The sequence below is a fragment of the Nyctibius grandis genome, chromosome 5, assembly GCF_013368605.1.
Source record: "Nyctibius grandis isolate bNycGra1 chromosome 5, bNycGra1.pri, whole genome shotgun sequence".
NCBI classification, from domain to species: domain Eukaryota; kingdom Metazoa; phylum Chordata; class Aves; order Nyctibiiformes; family Nyctibiidae; genus Nyctibius; species Nyctibius grandis.
Window position 1 is genome coordinate 73198433 of NC_090662.1, and position 24083 is coordinate 73222515.

Sequence of the window (24083 nt, forward strand, 5' to 3'; positions counted from 1 at the left end):
TGTCCACTGCAGCTGGTCTAAGCATTGAAAAACATTACAAAAGAGCCCTTTTTATTTTATATTTTTTTATTCAATTTAGCTAAAGAGGCCTTTATATAATACAATCATACTCACAAGTATCCTCTGCCATTGAAGAAAAAGAAAAAAAGCATTTAATTGCAAAGAGCAGTTTTTGCAAGCAGTCATTCTGCTGCTTTGCTGATTCTAAATGGTATGTACTCTATGCACCCAAAGTGCATATTTTCTTCACTGAACTTAGTATTGGCTTTCCCTAGTTAGGACTTTCATAGTTACCTTACTGTCTTCTTCACTCTCTTTTCTTTCAATTGGGACTCAACTTCTCCTTTGGGGTCTGGGGGTAAATTGCCTGCTATGTTAGAAATACTGCCCCTCTCCAATTATATATTCTGAGCACAACTAGTTGGGTTTGGTTTCTGAACAGATGCTAATGGTGAAGTGTGTTTGTGTCTTCATGTGCCTTCCTGCAGATGACTGCATACGGGGCTTTCCTCCATAAGGGCTCCTTCTGCAGAAACTATTTCAACATCTTAGACCTGCTGGTGGTCAGCGTTTCTCTCATCTCTTTTGGGATCCAGTGAGTGAGCTATTTTCAACTGTCTGTTTTTTTGGGATCATAGGGCTGGGTTGGGAGGTGATACTTCAGTCTTATTGTCTTTCCTGGGTAAGATTTTTCTCATGAGCCTGGAGACATTTTTTTCAGATTGTTCAAGACCATTAAAATTCATCCTCAAGAAGGGAGGTAATAATTGGGGAATGCTACACTAGTGACCTGAAGGGGGGGAATCTTCCAGAAAGAACATATGAGAACAAGAAACTTGGTCCATTGGGAATCACGACACTTAGCTTTGTTCCAAGATCTCTGATTTACTGTATCAGTTCAGGACAGTTAAGTGACTTACTGTTCCCTCATAGAGCTCTCATGATCTCTTTGGAAAATGAGGTGATAATGTTTTGCTACTTCCTAAGATGTTGTGGGTCTTTGTCAGTGGAAGATCGTCAAGCACTTGAAGAGCTGTGTGCGAATCTGCAGAGTACTGGAGGCAGTGACAGTTGATCCTGCTTCTGTCGTGCCATTTTGTGTTGGTTGATCTGTTAATTTGCTTAAAAAGTTTGTAGATTTACTTGACTATGTGCAGCTCTGTGTCAGGGAGTTTCCTAAGTAGTATCACATCTGATAACAAATAAGCTCCCAATTGTTACCATTACAGGTTAGCAGCTCAAGCAGAAGGATTTGCCAGGTCCGTTGGGCTTTCAGTCAAGGTCTTAAGAATGGCACAGTGCTCATTTTGACCTACTGTTTCTTTCTTACAGACCTAACTAAACTCTTAATACATTAGCAAAAAGACTGTTCCAAAAATCAGTAGGAAGGCCTGATGTCACACAGCATGAAGAAGATTCTCAGCCAGGGTTTTAGTTTTGGAAGATGCAGAGAGCTTTGTTGTAGTAGATAGTTGTGTTCAGTACTTAAAATTAAGTACATAAGTAATTCTGTTCAATTCAGTGGGAGTTTTCACATCCTTAAATTTATGTACATGCTTAATTGATTTGCAGGATCAAAGGCCAAACACCTGCAGGATCAAACTCCCGGTGGACAGTATACCTTTAATGCTGGAGTCATCTGGAGTTTCCACTCTTCTATGAATATTTCAGTAGAGCGCTTCTTTAAGCCTTATCTGAAAATGTCTTATGATGACTACATCTTGGCACAACTTCCGTTAGTTATCTACAGAGTATTTGGCAGCTTGCTCTGCTTAAAAAAACACCCTGCCCATGTTCCATTCCCTTCCTTAATACAGCAGAGATAGTGAAAGCCGGGAGAATGTGTACTGAGCCTGCCCAGAGCAGGAAGCAAGACCTATGAAGATAACATCAGAGAGTAGTTTCCTTACCCCTGAAGTGCCATAGCAAAGAGTTGACTCTCTAACTATCCTAAGCAGTCTAAGGCTATGTAGGATTTCAAACAAGAAAGCGTGGGTGAAATCCATATGCACTCGCAGCACGCCCCCTATACTGATGTGTCTCTCAAACCTTCCAACACTTTATTTCAGGTCCAGTGCCATCAATGTGGTGAAGATCCTGCGTGTTCTGCGAGTGCTTAGACCACTGAGGGCCATCAACAGAGCCAAAGGACTAAAGGTTAGAAGAGTCGCAATGCATTCTGTAAACTATAAATACACGTTATTTCAAGTTACAAGGACTTTTGCAATGGTTCAAGTAGTGTTTCAGCAGAATCACAGAATGGTTGAGGTTGGAAGAGAACTCTGGAAGTTGTCTTGTCCAACAACCCTGCTTAAGCAGGGCCACTGAGAGCAGGTTGCCCAGGACCATGCCCAGAGGGCTTTTGAATATCCCCAAGGAGGGAGACACTACAACCTCTCTGAGCAACCTGTACCAATGCTGAGTCACCCTCACAGTAAAAAAGTGTTTCCCAATGTTCAGATGAACCTCCTGTGTTTCAGTTTGTGCCTGTTGCCTCTTGTGTTGTTGATGGGCACCACTGAAAAGAGCCTGGCTCTGTTTTCTTTGCTCTCTCCCTTCAGGTATTTCTATACATTGACAAGATTCCCTCAAGCCTTCTCTTCTCTAGACTAAACTGTTCCAGCTCTCTCAGCCTTTCCTCATGGGAGGGATGCTCCAGTCCCTTAATCATCCTTGTGGCCCTTCACTGGACTCCCTCCAGTACATCCATGGCTCTCTTGTACTGAGGAGCCCAGAAATGGACACAGTACTCCAGGTGTGGCCTCACCAGTGCTGAGCAGAGGGGATGGATCACCTCCCTCAACCTGCTGGAAGTACTTTGCCTAATGCAGCCCAGAATACCATTTGCCTTCTTTGCAGCAAGGGCTCATGTTCAACTTGGCGTCTGCCAGGATACCCAGGTCCTTTTCTGCCAAGCTGCTTTCCAGCTGGGTGGCCCAGCATCACCACTAAGGTTAAATAATGTAGTTTACTAGAGTTACAGATGGGCTCACAAGCCTATTCTAACAGAGCCTTGCTGTATTAGATAAACTCCTTCCTGTGGGCTGGTGGGTGCCCAACTACATAAGTCAGTGCTGCTGGAAGTTTCAGAGAGCTGAGCTCTGGTATTTTCCTATTCCTTTCTGCCTTCCTCAAAGAGTACAGGAACGTAGCATGTTTGGTCTTCTCTCCCCTTTCCTGGGGAGTTCTCTCCTTGGGTTTCTCCCTTAGCCAGAGCAGCTCAGAACAATTCTGCAAGTTACTTTTATTCCTATCTCCCATTTGCAGCATGTGGTCCAGTGTGTGTTTGTCGCCATCCGAACCATCGGAAACATTGTGATTGTCACCACTTTGCTGCAGTTCATGTTTGCCTGCATTGGAGTTCAGTTGTTTAAGGTAAAACCATTGGGCCCGTTCATTCATCCATTACACTGAGCTGTATTCCGGGGTGGGAAGAAAAACAGCATGAAGAAGCCTGAGGAAGGGGAGATGGAGTTGTCTGTGTGAAGATAAAACATTTGGGGCACTGTCAGTGTTACTTGGACTCCTGCTACCAGGAGTTCCCCAAAACTGGACCAGGCATATTCAGAACTCCTGCCCTTTATCTGTAATTGTAAGAAGTCATCAGTAACATCAGTAACCTTCTTCTTCCCTAAATAGTTTATGGCATGACTTAGTGCCAGGGAAGTGAAGGGGGCTGTTCTAAAGGATTGGTACTTGCAGGCTGCCTACCCCCCACCTTGTATAGGACGAAGCATGCCAGATAATCATGAGAGGTTATTCATTCACTTCTTTATGTCTGCTTTTATTTCTTTGCCCTTCACCACCCTTCTGACAACTAGTGTTCTTCAGCACTCAGTGGTCATACACCTCAGGACATACACATAAAAGTACTGTGCAAGCAGATGAAAGCCTGTGCTCTGAACTACCCAGATGCAGGCAACTCTTGATCCAGTTTGCTCACATCTACCCACAAAAGGGCATGTAAACATACTCATAGTTGGTTAAGCAAGTAGTAAACGCAGTCTCCTTGCTACATTATCTGTCCTAACCCTTGCACTGTCAGGAAAGGAATCATAGAATACAATCATAGAATCGTTTTGGTTTGAAAGGACCTTTAAGATTACCAGGTCCAACCGTTAACCTAGCACTGCCAAGTCCACCACTAAACCCTGTCCCTAAGCATCACAAGGAAGCTCCATTCCTCTTTCTTCCTTTTCAAGGGCAAACTGTACAGCTGCACTGATAGCTCGAAGCAGACGGCAGCAGAATGCAGGTGAGTCTGACCTTTCCCAGTTAGCGCCCTTCGCTGGCCACCCACTCTCAGGGTCTTGTACTGGAATTGCAGTTCTGCCATGTTCTCTCTCTGCTCTCCATCCACAGAGGGTACTACATTACATACAAGGATGGTGAGGTCAACCAGCCGATGATACAGCCCCGGAGCTGGGAGAACAGCAAGTTTGACTTTGACAACGTCTTGACTGCCATGATGGCCCTCTTCACTGTCTCAACCTTTGAGGGCTGGCCAGAGTGAGTGCTTCTTGGGCCAGTGAAACACTAGTAATGTCCTCATTCATTTCAAAAGAGAAAATTCAAATGCAGAGCATAGTTTTTCCCATTCTAAGTATTTAAATAAGTCTAAAGCATTAAACGTAGCAATAGTAGCAGCAGTCATTGTAGTATTACGTACTTTGTAAATTCCTCAGGGCCTGCAGGAATTGCTTGTAAACAGTGCACAGCACTGTCTCTAGCTCTTAAAAATTGATTGCCAGTAGTAGCAGTGATAGCAATATTTGTTACAAATATTATGCAAATAAATGGATATAAAATGCCTGTCAGGCACTTACCAGTATTGCTAGGTGTTGCAAGTTTCCCGATGGAGCCAGCAGGGCAATGTGAAACACAGCAGTGCTATCTCTGCAGTACGGGCAGACATGGGATATCTTACCAGGCTCTGCTGTCTGTGCCACAGGGGCCAAGGACTCTCACAACTCCACTCTGTCAGAGAGACATGGGCATGCAGGGCATCAGGGGGTTGACCCTGCACTGTGTTGCCAGGTGATGTCAACAGCAGTGTTAACAAATGTTAGAAGTGCTGAGCTTCCCTTTTCTCACAAAACTCAGTTTCCAACAACACAGATTCTCCTGTCTTCTATTAACTGAAGGGCATGCTTTCGTTTTAAATTTTAATTGTTCAACTGTGAAAACATTTCACTCTTGAAAAGGTTCAAATGTGTTAAGTTAGTAAGAGCCGTGTCTTCTCTTTTGCAAGGGTTTACACTCAGATCAGTGCAAATCTGCACATCTGTGAGTGGAGTAATTTTGATACAAGTGGAAGAAAATCACAAAGTTAAACTTTATAACATCACCTATAAGGCCTCAAGGCAGTTGCAGATTTTCTCTGCATTGGGCTCCTGTTTGCTTTCAGGTTGCTGTATAGGTCCATTGATTCCCACATGGAGGATGTGGGACCCATCTATAATCACAGGGTTGAGATCTCTATCTTCTTTATTATCTACATCATCATCATTGCTTTCTTCATGATGAACATCTTCGTTGGTTTCGTCATCGTCACATTTCAGGAACAAGGAGAACAAGAGTACAAGAACTGTGAGCTGGACAAAAACCAGGTAATTTACAACAACTTGTTGCCACTAAAGGTAGAAAATACATTGAGAATAAGTATTTAAGAGAGAAATACATACAGAGAGGAACATGTGAAGATTGCCAACAAGATAAAACACTAAGCTGGCTTCACTGACATCTTTCAGGAGTCAGGTGAAGAGAATCTTGCTGTAAGATTTGCTCAAGGGACAACATTTACTTAAAAATGTGTGCTGTACCATTTGGTTCACTGAGATCAGGTGAGCATGACAGCATTGTCTGGCCAAAGTAAATGCATATGGAACTCTTCAAAAGGTAGAATATACACATTCAGATTATGACCTAAAAGAAATTCTTCTACCAAGCATTTTAATTTCCATAAAAAACTTGAAACACATTGTGTTTTTATTATATTTGGAGGTAGCTGACCAACCCTGTATTTTGTTTTTGATTTTTAAATCTACCCTGCATCTTTCACAGCGCCAGTGTGTAGAATATGCCCTGAAGGCCCGGCCCCTGCGGAGATACATCCCTAAAAACCAGTACCAGTACAAAGTTTGGTATGTGGTCAACTCCACCTATTTTGAATACCTGATGTTCGTTCTGATCCTGCTGAACACCATCTGCCTGGCCATGCAAGTAAGTAAGCAAGCAAGCAGAAAACTTTACAGGTGATGAATTATTAGGCTTTGTTGAGGAAAATGTAGAAATCACCGAGGTTGAGGCCTACTTTCACCTTCACACCATGTATTGAGGGAGAGGGGCAGGGGCATGATAAAAACCATTGTACCACGTTCACTCCTGATGACGAGTTAAAATGAGGAGTTTGCCTCTCTTCCTCTTCCTGCTAATATCTGACATTTTCAACAGTTCTTAAAAACAAACAAATGAAAAAAACCAACAGTTACATTACAGACCAATTCAGTGGCCACTATAATAACAATTATACTAATATAACAATTATTGAGTGACTTCTCCGTTATGACTTGTGTTCTATGAAATGCAGGAATAAACCCGGAACTGCCACTCACCTGAGATACGAATTTCATATTTGGGCTTTTCTGTGTTAAAAAGTAGACAGCAAATATTTTGGCAAACAAGGCAATCAAGGAAACTGGGGATAGAGGATAGGAATGCCCTAGTATCTCCTTTATTCTGTATTAAGAACCATAGAAACTGTCTAGAAAGAACCTCTAGAGGCTGTATTGTCTATCCCATCAACTAAAGGCCGGATCAGCTCCACCAAAAGCATTTCTTGATAGGTGTTTGCCTAACTTGCTTCACTACTGATGCTACTGATTGCCTTACTACCCATTATGCTGTGCATTCATTTTCCTTACTGTGTGAAGGTTTTCCAAACATCACATGTGAATCCACCAAATAAACATTTGCAGCTGGATCTACAAGAACAGCAAATAGAGGTAGTAGATTGCTATATGCAAGTGGAACAGCAGTAAAGGGGAAGGAGTCAAAACCTTTATTAAGTAGCCAGCTTATTAAAAAAGAAGTCTTACGTTCCTTTTCGTCAGGAAATGGGCCCTCATAGACACAAACTGTTCTGTACGTTTCCACAAGTCTGTACTTCCCTGGCTTGTAACTTCCAGTCTGTCACTGCCCAAGGCCTCCCTCACCTCCCTTTCTTTTCAGTCAGTCCCAGACTCCACCTGCTAAGCCTGTCTCCGCACTCCCAGTTTCCTTGGGCGCTCGAGCCCTGTTATCCTCTACACTCTGTCTGCTTAAAAGCTAGTCTGCCCATCACTCTCCTCCCTGAAACCCATCCTTCCTCCTTGCCCAATCAGTCTCTGAACTCCCTTCCCTGGTCTGTAGCCCAGACAGTCCAGATCCCCACTCCTCAACCAGTCCTTCTCTTCTCCTTACTACACAGACTCCTAGTTGCAGTTACCCCTCCATGGACCTCCTTTCCAATCTCTCTGTGCACTTTCCGTTTGATTGTCTGCTGAACTTTGTTCCCTTGTCGCGTTTGTCCGTTACTATGAGTCCAAATCCCCATGAACTCCTACACAAACTTCCCTTTTGGCCTTAGCAACCCACCACTACATTTTCTACTGGAGCAATTCTAGTCTGCCCCACTCCTAGCCTCCCCTCAAAACTAGCTTCAGTTTCCTATCACTCACTAACCATCTAAGTCTGTATTCACAGTGAGTTTTCACCTTATTTTCTCTCACTGCCTCCAGTCCAATCTCAACAGATTTCTTGACTCCTCTAATTTTTCTTCATCTGATCTATCTCTTTCCCGTCCCCATTGAAAAAGGTTCCTCTGCTGTCTTGCCTAACGTACCAACAAAGGAGTGAGGCAGCACAAGCACAAGAAAGTGCTCTGCTCTCAGCTGAAGTATCTACTGCCCTGCATCATGAAACAATAGAGAGGGACTATTGTGTTCACTCTGAAGCTTTGAAGCATGTTCAGCTGCTGTGACAATGGTGCATGCCCAGGGCAGGTAAAGCTAGAAGCTGTGAGATGTTTGTGAGCCCACAGGCAGCACAGCATCTCTGGAGATTTGAGGAAGTCTATGTCCATCTTGAGAAAAGTAAAATTTTTCAAAGGCTTATACTGTGGCCAGATTTGGGTCAAACAATGTAAGGGACAGCAAACACAAAAGCCACATTGAGTAAAATGCCAAGTTTTTAAGCAGAGTCCTGTGGGTACTGGAGTCTTTCAAGGAAAATATTACACTAAATTTTGAAAACACCTCAACAATGTATTTTTCCCTGGCCTGGCTTTCAGCCACAGCTGAATTGTTTTAACTGAAACTCTTTTAAATAAATCACCCTGAGCCAATGCAGAACATGAAAATTCATCCCAGCTGGTTAAAGTTTACCAAAGCTAAGCAACTACAAATGGGGTCTTATAACATGAACTGGAGGATGACCTTAGAATAAGGGAGTGCAATCAGTCTCAAGTATAATAATCTGGAAATAGGGATATGAAGAGTGAGGTGGCAACATTTGTAGAAGACACTATTTGAATTAATCAATAGAAGACAAAGAGTAACTTCATAAAATCTTAAGTTAAGTGAATAGGCAGCATGATTGCAAATTTAATTCAGAGTTGACAAATGCGAGATAATGCATATTGGAAAGATATGATTTGAGCTGCTCATGTACTTTGCAGAATCTTGAATTAAGTGTAATTACTTGGGGAATTGTTTGGTATCATTATGAACAGCTCAGTGAAAACCCTGTTCACTGTGCAATAGCAATCAAACAAAAAAAGTAATCCGAGTGTTATGGAAGGGTGAGATAACAAACAATTGGAGACTGTCTTGTACCATTATGCAAATTTATAATGAGCCCTCAACTGGAATGATAAGTGCGATTTTGGTAACCCCACTCAAAAAGATTTTTTTAAAAAGATAGGAGGTTCAGAGGCAGATGGCAAAAATGGCAAGAGGTATGGAAATGCTTATGTGTGAAGGGAGATGGGAATAATAATTGAAAAAAAATGAACCTGGTGGGTTTTACTTTAGAGGACCTCATCATGAAGGGAGATCAGCAGGGGTCCTGTGGATTCCTAATTAGCTGGTATGTCCATTCCTCACACTGCTGCTGGGATGCTATTTTTCAGCACTACGGTCAGAGCTGCATGTTCAAGGAAGCCATGAATATCCTCAACATGCTCTTCACTGGCCTCTTCACTGTTGAGATGGTCCTGAAATTAATCGCCTTCAAACCCAAGGTAGGTGCTATAGGCGTAGAGTTTCCTGGCCTCTGTGTGTGTGTGCATGTGTGCGGGGCAGCTGTGAGGAGAAGGAGGAGGTGAAACTTCCTGATCTATTACCCCACCAATAACTGAGCTGGACAGTTGCTTTCTGGATTGGAGTCTCACACATATTTAATAACTTTTTCACTGGAGAGTAGACACACTAAAAAAACCAACAAAAAAATGGCAACACATGCTAATAGAGAAGGTTCCTAGTTCTCTGTTTTCATTAAGTTATAATAGTGACACTATGTTAAGGTTATAACATGTTTTCCATTCTGAATGCTATTCTAATGCTCTCTCTGACTTTCCTTAAATAAATTATAAATAGCATCCCATGATTAGTCTCCTGGCCCAAGTGAAGTTAATCAAGCATGACTCATTTTAAGTTATGAGCTTTGGAAAAAATGTTTCTTCTGGGAGGGCTACATCTCAATGATAGTTTGGATTACTTTGGTTTTGAATTTAAGACTTCATTGATAATATTCAGTACCCCAGCAGGTCCTGTCTGAAAGTATTGTCCTGTCCATTGGGCCGTGGCATTCTGCTAGTATAGCTGCACCATGGAGTATGATTATAACCTACAAGCTCTTCCAACTAAGTTGACACAGCTGCTGCAGGACAAGGACAAAGATTCTGACCTTGCATAATTTAAGATTACACAAGGGTTTCTTCTTTGGGGTTTAAATTCAGTGGTATGTCATAAGGAGTGGAATCCAGATACCTAAACACAGGTACCTCATGATATTTCATATCTTCAATGATACCTTGATACCTGGGGTTGTGTCTTGAAGGATACCTTGATACATTGGGATTGGCAAATACTGTCTGAAGCATTAGTTATGACATTAGCAAAGATGAGAACAATCATGTCTGGCAGTCATGCTTGTCCTTCGTGTTAAACATTTAGGGGATCACTGAAGTTAAGAGCTCCTCTCAGCTCTAATCTAACATCTTCCTCATCCTCAGCTCAGAAACTTTGCTCTCCAATTCTACTGAATTTGGTCTTACTTTTTCTTGTTAACTCTGTGTTGACTTTACTCCCACCCAGTCCATCTCTCCTTCTTCCACACTTTCTAAGACTTCTTCTTAGAAGAGGCACAATTTTATTTTTTTTCCTGAGCCCAATATCACTATCCTTTCTCAGGTGTAGTTCTCTTGAAAGTTAGGAGCATCTTGTGCAGTCCTGGTAAAGGACTGATTTATTTTTTTTTTTTGTGATATTTCAAACATTGTCTTGGGAAATTTAGAAGTATCATCATCTGTTTCAGAAGGGATTGTAATTTTCAGGAGGGACCTACCTTTCACTTTTGAGATTTTGCCATGTCTATTAGCAAGCAAATCTCCTAACACTGTATAAAAATATTATCTGCACATTATATACCCAGAAATGTGTCTCACAGGCTTTGTAATGTTCTTCTGATTTCATGATTCTGCTTTACAGGAGGTTCTTAACTTTGAGAAAGATGAGGTTCTCAGCAGAAGTTATTTTGAGCATTTAGGGAAAAAGTTCAACCAGTTCAAATATTGAGCTCTGTATATATACAAGGAAGGCTTTACCTGACATAATTGCCTCTGACAGTAAGGAATTGGACTTGATGATATTGGGAGTCCTTTCTACTTCCTGTGTCTTACTTCCCTGTGTTCAATCTCGTTTTCAAGTTTTGCTGCACAACAAAGTATCAAACAAAATCAACTGAGGGTAAACATGTTGTAACTAGACAATCTTTAAGGTCACTTCCAACCCAAACCATCCTATGATTCTATGCATCCTGCAGAGGGCAAAACATTGGAACAGCTTGCCTAAAGAGATTGTGGCATCTGCATAATTTGAGGTTTTAAATTAAGTTAGGAGAACCTTTCGTTAGGAACAGTTTAGGAATGTACGATCTGCCTTGGAACAGGGGAATGGACTAGACTATCTCATGAAGTCCCTCTCAGCCCAATTTTCCATGATTCTGTAATTTCCAAACTAAATCCCCAGCTACTACACTATAGTGAAAGTGAGAATATAAAAGAAGTTTTCCTTGTGACCAAAATAGTAGAGTATTAATAAAGTCTTCTCAGCTAAGGATCAGACAACAACCTCAGGTTCCTGGAGGAATAGCCAGCAAAAAGAATAAATCTTTTTCAAATCCTAGTCTGGCCTGTATGCCAAAAATAGTACTAACTCTTAAACTGCTATGTTAATTAAATACCTTCAAGAAAATAAACATTTTAAAAAATGGAACCACAGGATTTACCGGGAAGAAAAACAGGAATGAACTTGTGAAAACAACCAATACAGCAAAAAGACTTGCCTCCAGCAGTATATTCACAATGGATTATGTTGATTACCAGTTCAGTGACTCAAGTTTGGAAACATCAAAATTCCTTGTGTAACCTGCCATTGTCTGTTCAGTACAAAGATTTGGCCTGCAGCCTTCATTTCCTGCTCCATATTGACTCAACATGCTCTCCGAAGAAGGAAACCCCCTCTCTCAGATGACCATATGGACTGATGTGGACCAATACTGGGAAGCACAATCTGCTCCTCTTTAGGTTGCACATTGGGATTGAAGCTGAACTTGCCTGGAATATGTTCTGATGTGGGAGTCGCCCAGCATGGAGAAAGTTGTTACCTCAGCCCTCTGCTTGGCCAGACCTTATGTCCTCCTATCATGCAATGCAAACCATACATTTGCAGATGGTGTTTGTCCCCGGGAACACCAGCTGAAAAAGTCCAAAAAGATTTCATTGTCACCTGGGTGAACATCACTACAGCACAGCCATCATCCTCTCCCCTCTAACCAATCAAGTCACCCAGACAAAGAAATGAGATGCTAAGTGATATTAGTGTTTCCCAGATGTGAAACAGTGAGCTTAAATGCTCATGAGATCTCTGCTGAAGACAGATTTGTCTGTTATTTCTAGAGCAATAAAACACAAACCAACCTTTGTTTAAGCTGCTTTCTCTCATTTTGAATTTGTGCCCAAACATCATTCTTTTCTATCTGAAGCGTACCCTAAAATGAGGGAGCTGTAAGCTTCATGACTGACAACAAGAAAGCAGGAAACTTGGGTGGCTGAAGGTATTGAGTCCTTGCCGTAGTGAGAAGCCCCAGGAGAATGTGGCAGAATAGAACTAAGCACAGAACTGAAGCTGGCAAAATTCACTCTTTCTCCAACTTCGTGGTGCTTAACCACAGGGCTCTCCCTTACACAGATGCTTCCTAAAGGCACCTTGGAATGAATGATCGGCAGCAGCAACAGAGGATCACAGTTTTCTCCATCTGTGCAAGGTAGAACAAGCTGCTGTTTATTCATACCTTTACCAGAGAGAATTGCTAAGGGAAGTGGGACAGATCTCTGAGGTACTCAAAGCTGCTATCACCCTAGCTTCTTACAGAAGTCACCACAGGGATGTGCCCATGCAGAACTGTTTTGAGGGAAGCCTAATATGCAGAGTTCCTGCTGCAGGCAGTGGTGTGGCAATCACTATTATATGAAGTAATGTAGTGCACTACAGTGCTACCCGTGTATTACATGCATAACAACAGAAAAGGTGGCAGTCTCTGAATAGTTTTTTTACTGTATCCAGATTTTATTTCTTTGCTCCCATTCTGTGAGGAGACATGTCCTTCTTATTTGCTATTCTTGATAGGTGAAAAAAAGCAAATGCAGTCAGTTGCACAGACATTAAGTAGAATCACATATGTGCCTGACTGCAAAGAATCAGCATGGATAATCCATCCCTGCAGCTAGTTCTTGTAGTAAGAGCAAGGATTTACTCAGTGAAAGGCCAGCTGTAGGAATAAGGAGCCAAGTCTGAGTCAGGGCTCATCTCCTAACACTTACAGAAAATATGTGAAGGAGGTAGAAAGACAAGGGCTTTCCTAACTAAACATACTGTTACTGATGAGATCGGTCGCTCTAGTCAGCAAGTCCCTTTGATACCTGTCCTTTTTGCTGGCCACCTTCTGTGAATAGAGTTTTCATTTGTTTAGTCTCCAGGGAGGCTATAGAGAAGAGGGATACGTTAGCCAGAGCAGCTGCTGCTGGTATAGATGGTGCATGCCAGGCAGGGACAAGGCCAGCCTCTGAGAGCCCCCGTGTTTCTGTGTGGCACATTTTCTGGAGGAGAGGATCAGTTCTCCCAGGTTTTTTGCAGGATAAATCTAAGCACTGTGTAAGACAGCTCATCTATGTCTGATGCAGTCTTGACAGGAGGGTGTGCTAACAATGAGCAAGAGATATTTGGGATGATTAGGGCTGGTGATAAAGAAAACATCCACTGCATCTCCTTACAGACTATTAATGCGCTGCTCTGAAGCAAACTCCCAAATGGACCTGAGTGTTTGTCTTGGCTGATGTTCATAAACTGATTCAAGACTAGTTACTTCAAAGAGACAGACAGTCTAAAAGTAACGCTGTTGAGCCAAGGCCTTTTACTGCTTTGTTTTTCTAATTTTATAAATTCTCCAGCCAGTCTGGTAAGCTGTTTTCCAGTTCTTTCAAGGAGCAAGCTGCTGCTGCTTCATGCTTTTTCCAGAGAAAAATACTAAAGGGAATAAGAGGTGCTGTGCTGTCTGGGGTGCTCACAGCTACCACTGCCCTAGCTTCTTAAAGAAGCAATCCTCACAAGCACCAGTTTAGCATTTATCTTTTCAACTCAAAGACAACTTAAAATCCCTATTCATATGAAGCTGTACCATCTGTCAATGTATGTGCTAATATGGGGATGGATATTCCTCCAGGAATTTCAGATCTTTCCAGCTTCCTGGAATGGGCTGCTTTACTGATGAGCCACATCTACTTTTTCTTTCAGGAATCATTTCGTCTATCCCCTTATTAGCTAGGGCAGGACTAGTAATCTGAGAGCTATGAATTTTCTACTGTTGTCCCTGTCATCTCAAACTAGGAAAGACATATCAGTGGAACTACTCCCATGCATGAGGTAAAGCACATGTATTTTGTCAAATCCAAGTCTGCGTGTGGAAAGGGAATCTTGGGGATTTCCTCTGTGGAATGATGACTATCAGAGAGACTACAGATCACAAGTCTACTCCATTTACCAGACACTGTCAGCACCTTTCTTCCCTGGGTGTTTATGGATGTTCCTTGTAAAGCAGCGTGTAACACCACCATCTGTCCTGCCTCAGATAGTTAGTTCAGTCCCTCATTTATCACTGCTACTTTACTCTGAATTCTTGCCATTCTTTAATGTAATTTTCATGTAGCAGAGTTCAGGCTTCTGTGTCACATTCAGCACAAGGCATATAATCCCATGTGATCCCAGGAAGAGCTATGACCCTCTAAGTAGTGGAAGTCATAAGTGTCACCCATGGTTATTTCTTAGTCTCCATTTACTGATGAATCTACGTGTCCTCAGTGTTTCTTTCTCCCGATGCATTTGCCCTTCTTTATTCCTCTTTAAACTACTCTCAGTCAGCGTTTATCATGCATTTGATGCACTGATATCTCCTCTCAAACCTGCAAAATGACTCATCTGGTTTTGTTCCCTTTTTACTACTCCATTTCTCATATATTTATGCCTATAAACAGATCTTTGAGCAGTCTCTCCTAAAGTCACACTGGCTGCTTCATACTAGTTACACTCTTTCTCACCATAACCATAATCTGTCATTCCTTGGTCAGGATAAAGGTGTCAGCATTTTCACAAACAACTTAAATTTATATCCAATCTATCCCTTTGCACCACAGAAACAAGGTTGGTTAATTTTGGAAATCTAATGCTTTTTGTACTTCTTTATTCTAGTACCTTTAGAAATACTTTATAGCTTAGGATGCTGCCCTGGCATCATTTGTCAGTGTGTTTTATTTCTCCAGCTCGTATGGAGAAAGCAAAGACAAGACATTCTGCACTGATACAAAAATGTCAGGAAAACTGGTTACAATTGAGTGGTCTTTTGCTCAGCACTGAAAAACGCTTCAGGTCCATCCAACAGATATAGGAATCACATTTAGTTAAAAATCATATAGTCTGGGATGAAGTATGGTGGTATAAATTAGTCATTTGGGTTGTGTAAATATATACGTGAGCCCGTGGTGCAGGCAGCTGCCTTCCTCTTACAGAGTTTGGCTACACAATTCTGGTTGTCAAATGGCTCTTACTTTGCATATTTTCTTTGCTGGTTTTGGCAGGTTCTTAACCTAAGTATTCATCTAATTGTTTCCTCTCTTCACCTTCAGTATTACCCTTTCTGTTTTGGAGGGGCAGCATCTAGACATGCAGTATTTGCTGACTGAGTCATCTACCCAGTGCAATAGGAAGGGCAGTCTCCAACCACCACCCTGCCTTTGGTTGGAACGTGTGTTTTAAAAGGCAAAAGAAGGTGTGAGAAAGCTAATATGTTTCAGGATCTGTGAGTGGGGGAAAAATATACCTCATTCAACAAAAAGGAAGAATGAGCTCTGCTTGATGTTGGGTAAGAAACAGTGAGCATGGAGAGGACTAGGCATAGTCAGGTAAGAGAGTGTGTGAACTGAAGAAAGTGAAGAAAGCGAGAGAACTAAACAAATAAGAAGGGCCATGTCTGGGGGAGAGAGGGAGAAACCAAACCTGGAGGGGAGTAAAAGCCGTACACAGATAATTGAGAGAGGGAATGGACAGAAAGAAAAAAAAAATAAACCGAAGACCCTGAAAGAGCGAAGTGTTAAAAAAGTTGAGAAAGAAATGATTGGACAAAAAAATAATTCAAGGAAAAGAAAAACAGAAGCAAGGCTGAAAGGAAAAGTAAACATGGAAAGGGATTTTCTGGAAAATTTAAAACTGAATTAAAACCCATAGCTTTTAAGCTACTGAACATCTTTTGTGCTTCTACATTTTATTGAAGTTCCCTGACAGACATCGTGGGTCTCCATGTTCAAACACATCAGTATCTCAGCCACAGAGCTTCCCTGTGTACTGTCCTATCAGAATAATTTGCAATAAAAGTTGGGTGCAATGTATTTCCCTACTTCTGTGGATTAATCTCAAGCGCCACTGCAAAATGCATCAGTGTGTTTCCTCCCAGAAACGCTTTCCTTTTTCACCCCAAATTTTTTTCTGAGTGAAGTCTGAATATACTGAATATTCCTCTGGATCTTCTGTACAGCCAGTAGCACAGCTGAAATGAATCTCAGCTTCTCCAACAAGCCCAGCAGCCATATGACCAGAAATCCCTGACATCTCTGTAGTATATGACCAGGACACTGCACTCTGTGTGTGCAGTCAGTCCAAGGCTCTCAAGGAACTGCTGAATAAACTCAAGGGTTTGGAAATACACTAGGAAAGGGAAAAAAATCTTAACCCTCGTTAATCGCTCCTCTGCTTTCTCTTTACTGTGATTACCCGTCTGCCAGCAGTTTCATGCGTTTTGCATAGCATATATGTCATGTGAAGATTTGACCATATGGTCTTTCATGTCCATGGGTCTGGGAGGAATAATGAGCCTCTTCTCTAAGCCTTTTCTGCAAAAGTAAATAATAAAAGGACTGTATGTCAGAGCAGCATATTTAGGTGACATTGATGGGAAGAAATACTTGGGATAATACTGGAACAGGTTGCCCAGAGAAGCTGTGGATGTCCCCTCCCTGGAAGTGTTCAAGGCAGGTTGGATGGGGCTTTGAGCAACCTGGTCTAGAGGAAGGTGTCCCTGCCCATGGCAGCAGGGTTGGAACTAGATGATCTTTAAGGTCCCTTCCAACCCAAACCATTCTGTGATTCTATGATTCTATGAGAATTATTCATGGCATATATGATCAGGTCATCCCAATCCTTTATACCTATCAGTGGGTTGCAACAGGGCATCATCAGGTAGACTTGTTCCTGGATGCTGCTTGTTTGACAGAATTTCTATCTGCACTTATGTCCAGGAGAAAGAAGATAAAAGAGAGGCTAAGAAAGTAACTGGGCCTCTTGCAGCTCAGTCTGTGCCACACTACTCTCACAGCAGCTCAGCATTGAGGCTTTCTCGCAGAACACGGAAGGGCATCCCACCAGCCAAGGGCCAAAGCAGCTGCTTTTGTTATTCCAGGCCTCAAATCAAAACTACTCAGGAGTCTGTGCTGCCAACATATTACAAGGAAGTGACCTTGAAAGAAAGAACCACATCCTGGTGTTTTAGAGTGCTGGCCCATCAAGTTAAAACAGTATACCTGATATAACTGTAGAGCCTCAAACAACAAATCCTCCCGTTAGTACAGAAAAAGAAAATTTGCAACAGAATGTTAGGGATGAGATTGATTTAGTAACAATCTCCACAAATGAGGAGTCAGCAAGCAAATAACTGCCTTCTGTCATGTGAAAGTACAAGGAATCCTCTTTGATATTTCTAGATTTCAGTGAGTTCCTCACCAGTCCCCGAGTGTGTGTGGGAGGGGAAGTCTGGCCATTCCCGACACTTTGAAGGAGAAGAAAGTAGTGCCAGACTAAAGTTTTTCTATTGTGCATATGCTTATATTCTGAGATGGCATAGGCGTGACTCCACCTAAACAAGTCATGCAGTGTGAAAAACATTTGGTAGGTGAATGTAACAGAAGAAACTAGACAGATGATGAGAAATGGAATTTCACAGTAAATCCTAGCTGGGTCAGGAAACATCAAAGTCTTCCTTCTGAACACTGGTTGACATCCTGTATGAAGTATACTGGTCTCTTTCCCATTTCCTTGTAGAAAACGTATGTTGCAGAAAGGCATGAGCAGAGTGGGTCTTGACTGGTTTCTTTGTTGGTGCCCCGAAAAAAAAGAGGCCAAGAATGAAATGAGTATACAGAACAAACTTCCCTCTTCATGCAAAAAACTTGTCTTTTCGTGTTGTGGTGGAAGCAATTGGTGAGGGTCAAAGAGGCTGTTTGATCTGCTGCTTCACATGTTACATTTGTTGTTTAAATGCAGGATGTTCTCCTTCCTGGAGAACAAGGCCAGCAATTTTCTGCACAAAAAATAGATCCTCTACTTACTATATAGAATGTGTGAAATTTCTAACACTGATCAGCCAGAGCTATGCAATCCTCCAGCTTTCTGAAGGATCAGTAGAGAATTCAGTAGGCAGAAAAAACTGTTAAAGAAGCTGTATAAGAGCTTCAATGAGAGAGGACCTTTTCCTTCACAACAAATGTACCCAGAGAATTTGCATGTTGCTGCAACATTGTGACAGATTTATTTTCAGTCTGGCACTTGTGGGTTTTAATGTCATTATAAATGATCAAAAATAATGATATGACTGCACAATGCAACAGTGTGGGAAGTACTGTATTAGCTATTGTATTTAATTATTTAATACAGAAAATTATTCACACAGTGTTAAAAGCCCAGTGCGATGGTGAACTGGGGTCTCTGACAACAGCGTCAACAGCATCAGCATCAGCATGTAAAGGGAACAGTTCCAGGGAAAAGTGACTTGCTCTCACTCTCAGAAGAAAAACACCAACCCTCTATCACTTCATGTGAGGTTGTTTTAAAGGGTCAAATATTCTCACAGATGTGAATCTTCTTTTCATGTAAGAATGATACCAGATAACAGACTGTGATACAGCCCCTGTTAAGAACTGTTCATCAGGTTAGGAAATCATGTTTACACTGCCAAGTGGTCACCTGGCTGTGGTTTAAGAGAGTTGATTTCTCATCTCTATCATGCATCTGGCTTTCGTAGGACCTTGGAAAATTTAGTTTTCTACATTTCTGCTTCCCCAAGTGTAAAAAGAGAGTAACCATCCTCTTTTGGAAAGTTATGATTGATGGATTACATGAAAGTAAGCATTATTTTGTTAACTACTCTAATCTGTATAAAATCAAGCCTTTTCTGAAAATGGAGAAAACTGACAAAAAAAGAAACTACACAAAAACCTATTCCTCATACCTACCAGCCTGTTTCTGTAAGATTGTGCCTTTCTACCACTGAGTGTCCAGTATCCATGCAGCAACCATGTCAGAGCAGTCCATAGCCTTTTCCCATGGTGCATACAGAGACAAGGAAGCTATTCCAAGTCCAGGCCCGTATTCAGAATGCTTCTTTACCCATTACTTGCCACTGTCTCATCTTTCCACAACAGTAAGTGGCTCTTCACTCTGAGAGATGTGTCACTTCTGTTCTTACAGGTTGAGTTTTACTTCTTTTGAATTATTCTTCCCTGAGCTGGCATGTGAGTCCAACTTTAGAAGATAGACTATCTCAAACAGCAAAGCCCATCCTTTTGCTCTTTTCGTAGGACTGTTTCATGTTGCTGGTTTGGTTTGTTGCCTTCAAGAGTTATTTGTTGGTTCTCATGAAGACCTGCTTTTTCTAGACTTTGCAAAGTTTTTGACTATTTACAGCGTCTTCCTAATGGAATTTGACAGCAAAATTCTCACAGAATGCATTTTGTGATAAATGATCTGTTCAGACATAGCAAGCCATCACATTCACTTTTCAGTCTTTCCAGTAAGACTGGTGTTGATTTTGTTTCTCTTTGCTGAGAACAAGTCTGGTTTCTGACTGCAGGGCAGTAATTGTTAAATGGTTGCAATGTAATTACTGTTTGTGAGGGAAAGGGCCCAACTCCTCACAGGGTAACACTGTGCCACAACATACCTGTAGGAAAGTCAAGAATGTTTGTCTTATTTTTCTAGGTGGACAGCAGAATTTATAAGAGAGCTTTCTGTTACTCTGCCTCCATTTTCATGCATTTATATCAAGGAGGCCTTAGGCATTACTCTTCTGAGGCATTACTCACCCTCCCTTCGAAGGCAACTAAGAGCAATCCAGGCCAAAAATGACATCAGGGTCAGCTAGTTGAATCATCCAGTTTCAGCATCTTATACTGTTATCATTTCCTCAGGCCTTCTCGGCATGTTGCCTTGAAATACAATCTTTGCCACCTCTAAGAGATGCTTCCATAATAAATGCTTCCATATTACCTTTGCCATGCTGCTTTTCCTGTCTTTGGGGGACCTGGGACCATAACATTGGACTTCAAGCCTTCCATGTGGCTGAGTGCTTGTGTATTACTAGCCACTTTACAGTAAATGAAATACAGAGATGTAAGATAACTGTACCACCATGTAGGTGGGCATGGAGGGGCTCATGGGACCATCTAGAAAATACAATTCTCATAGACTGAACTGGGTTGAAAGATCTGGAAATGGGAATTCCCAGTTCACAGGACAGGTATGATAAGGACTTTTCTAGGCAGGTCTTCCCAACATTGTCAATTATCAGTAGGTGTGGAGAGCTTATAAAAAGGTCTGTTGTGACACAAGAGGTTATATAGTTCCAGCCTTCGTAAATGTTTGTCAAATGGTGGCTTGGGGACCTTGGTTCAGGCAGTGGATTTGTTTTTTTTTTTCTTGTGATGGAGATATTGGTCCACTAGAAGCACAGGTGAGAACCATAATTCGCTTTAGGACCTGTAGGCTCTCAAACAATAAGCAGAAGGTGATAATTTTTAACCAGTAACAAGCTACCCCGGTTTTATACCAGTGACCTAGAAATAAACATTTGGGGTCTTTTTCCAGATCACAGACCCATTCAGGTGCTCCAGCTCCTTTGTTTCTGTCAAGCAGTGTCCAGTATGTCCAGACAGGCCCTCAGATCCCAAGGGACACCCGTCTGCTTTCACCAACGTCCTCACTGTGAGAGAGAGCATGAAACAGAGTGAGAGGATAAAGGAAAACATCAAAGTTATTAAGCATCTATCTTAGTGTACAAGTTGGTCTTGTTTTCTTATGGAATAAGCAGAGAGAGGCAGTAGGCTTCTTCAGAACTGACCAGACCTTTGGAGCAGTCTGGGGAGCTGAAAAGCTCCTCTTCTCGCTCCCTGTCTGCGGAAAGATTTGACGGAGTACAGGGAGGCCTTGTGCAATTCGCTGCAGCAGTGACTCATTACAGCAACTGGTGGGGGAACTGCAGGGAGTCTGTGTCTCAGAATTAATCCATCAATGGATGACAGCTGATAGATAGTATGCAAATAGATGCTGTTTTCCCGCAGCCTGTCAGGAGCTCCAAGCAGCTGCATCCTCCACTTTATTCCTTCTCTATTAGGTTCTGCTAATTTCCCTGATTGCTATTATGGTTAAATGGTATCTTAGCATAACAGAATTTGCATCTGACACAAATCTCCTTTGGTGTCAGGAGCTATTGTAGCTTTGTAAGGTTGTTCAGGATACATGCAAATCACTCAAATCTACTGTGAGAAGGTATGCCAAGAGTCGTGGTACTGTGTAAATATCATTTGATTCGATACTGTTTTCCAATGAAGCTGTCCCTTTTGCAAAAATACTTTCAGGGAAAGTCTCTTTTAATGAAGTCTCAGAACTGACTCTCACAGCTCCAAATAGCCTGCAGCATTTTCAGAAACCAATTCACATACTAAGCAACCATCAACCAAACTAGCAGTTCATGTCATTTTGCAAATCCCCAGCAAAGTCTGCTCTGGTGCCCTTTAGAATCAGTAGGAAATTTTTGCTAAGAAATCACACTGAATATCAGAGTATCAGCCCCTTTAGCTCCTTCTTGTATACTCTTTCCAGCTGATTAACATCGATGCTTCTTTTTGTTGTTTTAACATGCAGGTTTATTTCGGATAAGTGGTAGCAAGTTTCCCTTGTAGTTTGCTTTCCTTTTAGGCTTTGTATGTCTTAGTTTCTCCTCCTTGATGCTTCATTTCTGTATTCATACATACATGCATGCATGAATTCATGTCTTTCCCTTTTTTCCTATGACATTGCAGCATCATCTTCTACTGGGTACCATCTGACCTACATTCACATCCCACCCAGCGAATAGCCTTGACCCTTGATGTGCTCTTCATCTTTAAAGACTTTTCTCTCAGAGGAATTTGTTAAATTTTGCCAGCCACCTCGTAACAGACGGAAATGAAAACCTGGGACTAAACAGATAAATAACTGCACATCAATTAACATACAAGTGACCCTGCAATTCCCACTGGGCTGGTTGCTCAAAACCCAGCTGGTACCATGACTCAACAGCACCCTTCTCCTGAGGATTTCTGTGCTTCAGTGTAGATGCATAGCTCTCCAGCCACCACACGTTCTTATTATGGACCCCAGGTGACTCTGAGCTCAGACCTTCAGATAGACTCTGGGGGCAATTTTCCCTGCTGTTAATGAGGCTTCTTAGATACTGCATTTACGATCTCATAGTCACAAAAAGTAAAAGAAATGGTCTCCAGAGATTTCAATGGCTCCATGAGTGCCAAAACAAACCTCACCTTCTTTGATAGCTAATCTCAGCAACTAGGAAACCTAAAAATGATTGGCATACTCATTCTGAAATGCTACAATGTCTGCTCCCCTCACACAAATGAGATTCCATTCCAGTCAGCTACTGCATATTTATGCTCAGACTTTCATTAACTTGTTGATCATGTGATGATACGCTATCCTTTGCTACCTTTGGGGAATTAAAAAAATGGGCAAAAAATGTGCTCTAATGGTGGGCCTATTTCATGCTTCCTGAATATTCAGTCCAATCCTCCTGGTCTCTTTCTGTCCTCCTTTCTCCCCGAAAGCTTCATGGATCTCCAAAGACATCCCGTAAGAGAGGGTGGCTACCATTCCCCAGTAAGCCCCTGAGACTGCCATTATGTGACATGTAATTATACAGCTAAATCAGGTCAAGCGTCTCCCTTTAAGGGTAAAATATGGTATTACACTCTGAATTCCTGTACTGCAAAAACAAACAGTGCCATCAATTCATTTCCAGTCAGACCTCCACCCCCTTGGGAAAAGTATACAGAACTTTCTGGTGGGAAAAATAGTTTGGAAATACAACCTCTTTATTAGAGTGAAAGCTCTTCCTTCATTCAGCTTGTCTTTCATTAACGACCCTGGTACGCTCCAGTGAGAAATGTGGCTTGAAGGGGTACTTTGAGGTCGCAAGAGGCAAGTCCTGAAGGAATGTAGTTCACTCTCGATATGTACTCATAACTCCCGACAATATTATGAGGTCTGATTCAAAGCTAAGTAACCACATGGCCATTCGCAGGTAAATGTCTCTAAGGAGGGTGGCTTTTTAAGGAAGTATTCTATTACCTTGCACACAAAAGTGAAGCATCTATGTTCTCTGTTTTCTTGGGCTCTCTTACTGTGAATAATATCTTCCCTATTTTTCACCCTTCTGTTTTGAAACACAGAGGGAGGCAGGTGAGGAGGAGAAAGGAAGGTTTTTAAATCATATGTTTCCTTAAATCAACACTGGCATATTGAATGTGGGGTTGAGTAAAACTGCATTCATATCCATGGTTCTTCTCTATCACTCATCTAAGAGGTACAGGAGGAAGAGAAGTGTTCTCTGAGTCCACCTTGCAGCCACACAATAACATACCGTGGTAATGCTCTTTCTGTGATCCCAGAGCAGACCAGCCCATGACTTTCAAGCAAGGAGCTGGCTGATGAGACTCAGCAGAGCATTCCGGGAGAAAGTGCTCACAGTGTAGATCTGGAGCAACTCCACAGAAATTAGCAGAGTGACTCCAGATATGCTGTGGTGTCACAAAGGTCCAAAGCTAGTTGTGATAGCAATGAAAAAGGGACCATTTCTTTCTAGGCCTGAGTCTCTCCTGAGATGTGCCAACTCTGTCAGTGCAGTGTCATTGCTTCCAGTGAGGTTACATTGCTGCAACTGGGAGCAAAATTTAATTCACTGGCTTCAGTGGTCATCTGAGGACAGGATTTGTCGCCTGGGTTTTGTACCAACAGCAAATGCTGTTTTACCAGCAGCAATGCCAATTGGGCTCTATGTCTGGAGTTGCCCAGTAAAAACAAATTGTGAAATTGTGAATTTGCTTACACCAAAAA

The 24083-nt window shown here is 41.9% G+C and overlaps 1 protein-coding gene across 1 annotated transcript in view; it reads left to right on the plus strand.

Annotated features, from left to right (window-relative positions):
* CACNA1C (calcium voltage-gated channel subunit alpha1 C) overlaps positions 1 to 24083 on the plus strand; it is a 447783-nt gene that overhangs the window by 369262 nt on the left and 54438 nt on the right. The window contains 8 exon segments of the mRNA XM_068400796.1: positions 489 to 595; positions 2070 to 2157; positions 3268 to 3375; positions 4203 to 4255; positions 4363 to 4509; positions 5408 to 5609; positions 6064 to 6222; positions 9170 to 9280. Coding sequence (XP_068256897.1) covers positions 489 to 595; positions 2070 to 2157; positions 3268 to 3375; positions 4203 to 4255; positions 4363 to 4509; positions 5408 to 5609; positions 6064 to 6222; positions 9170 to 9280 — 975 coding nt within the window.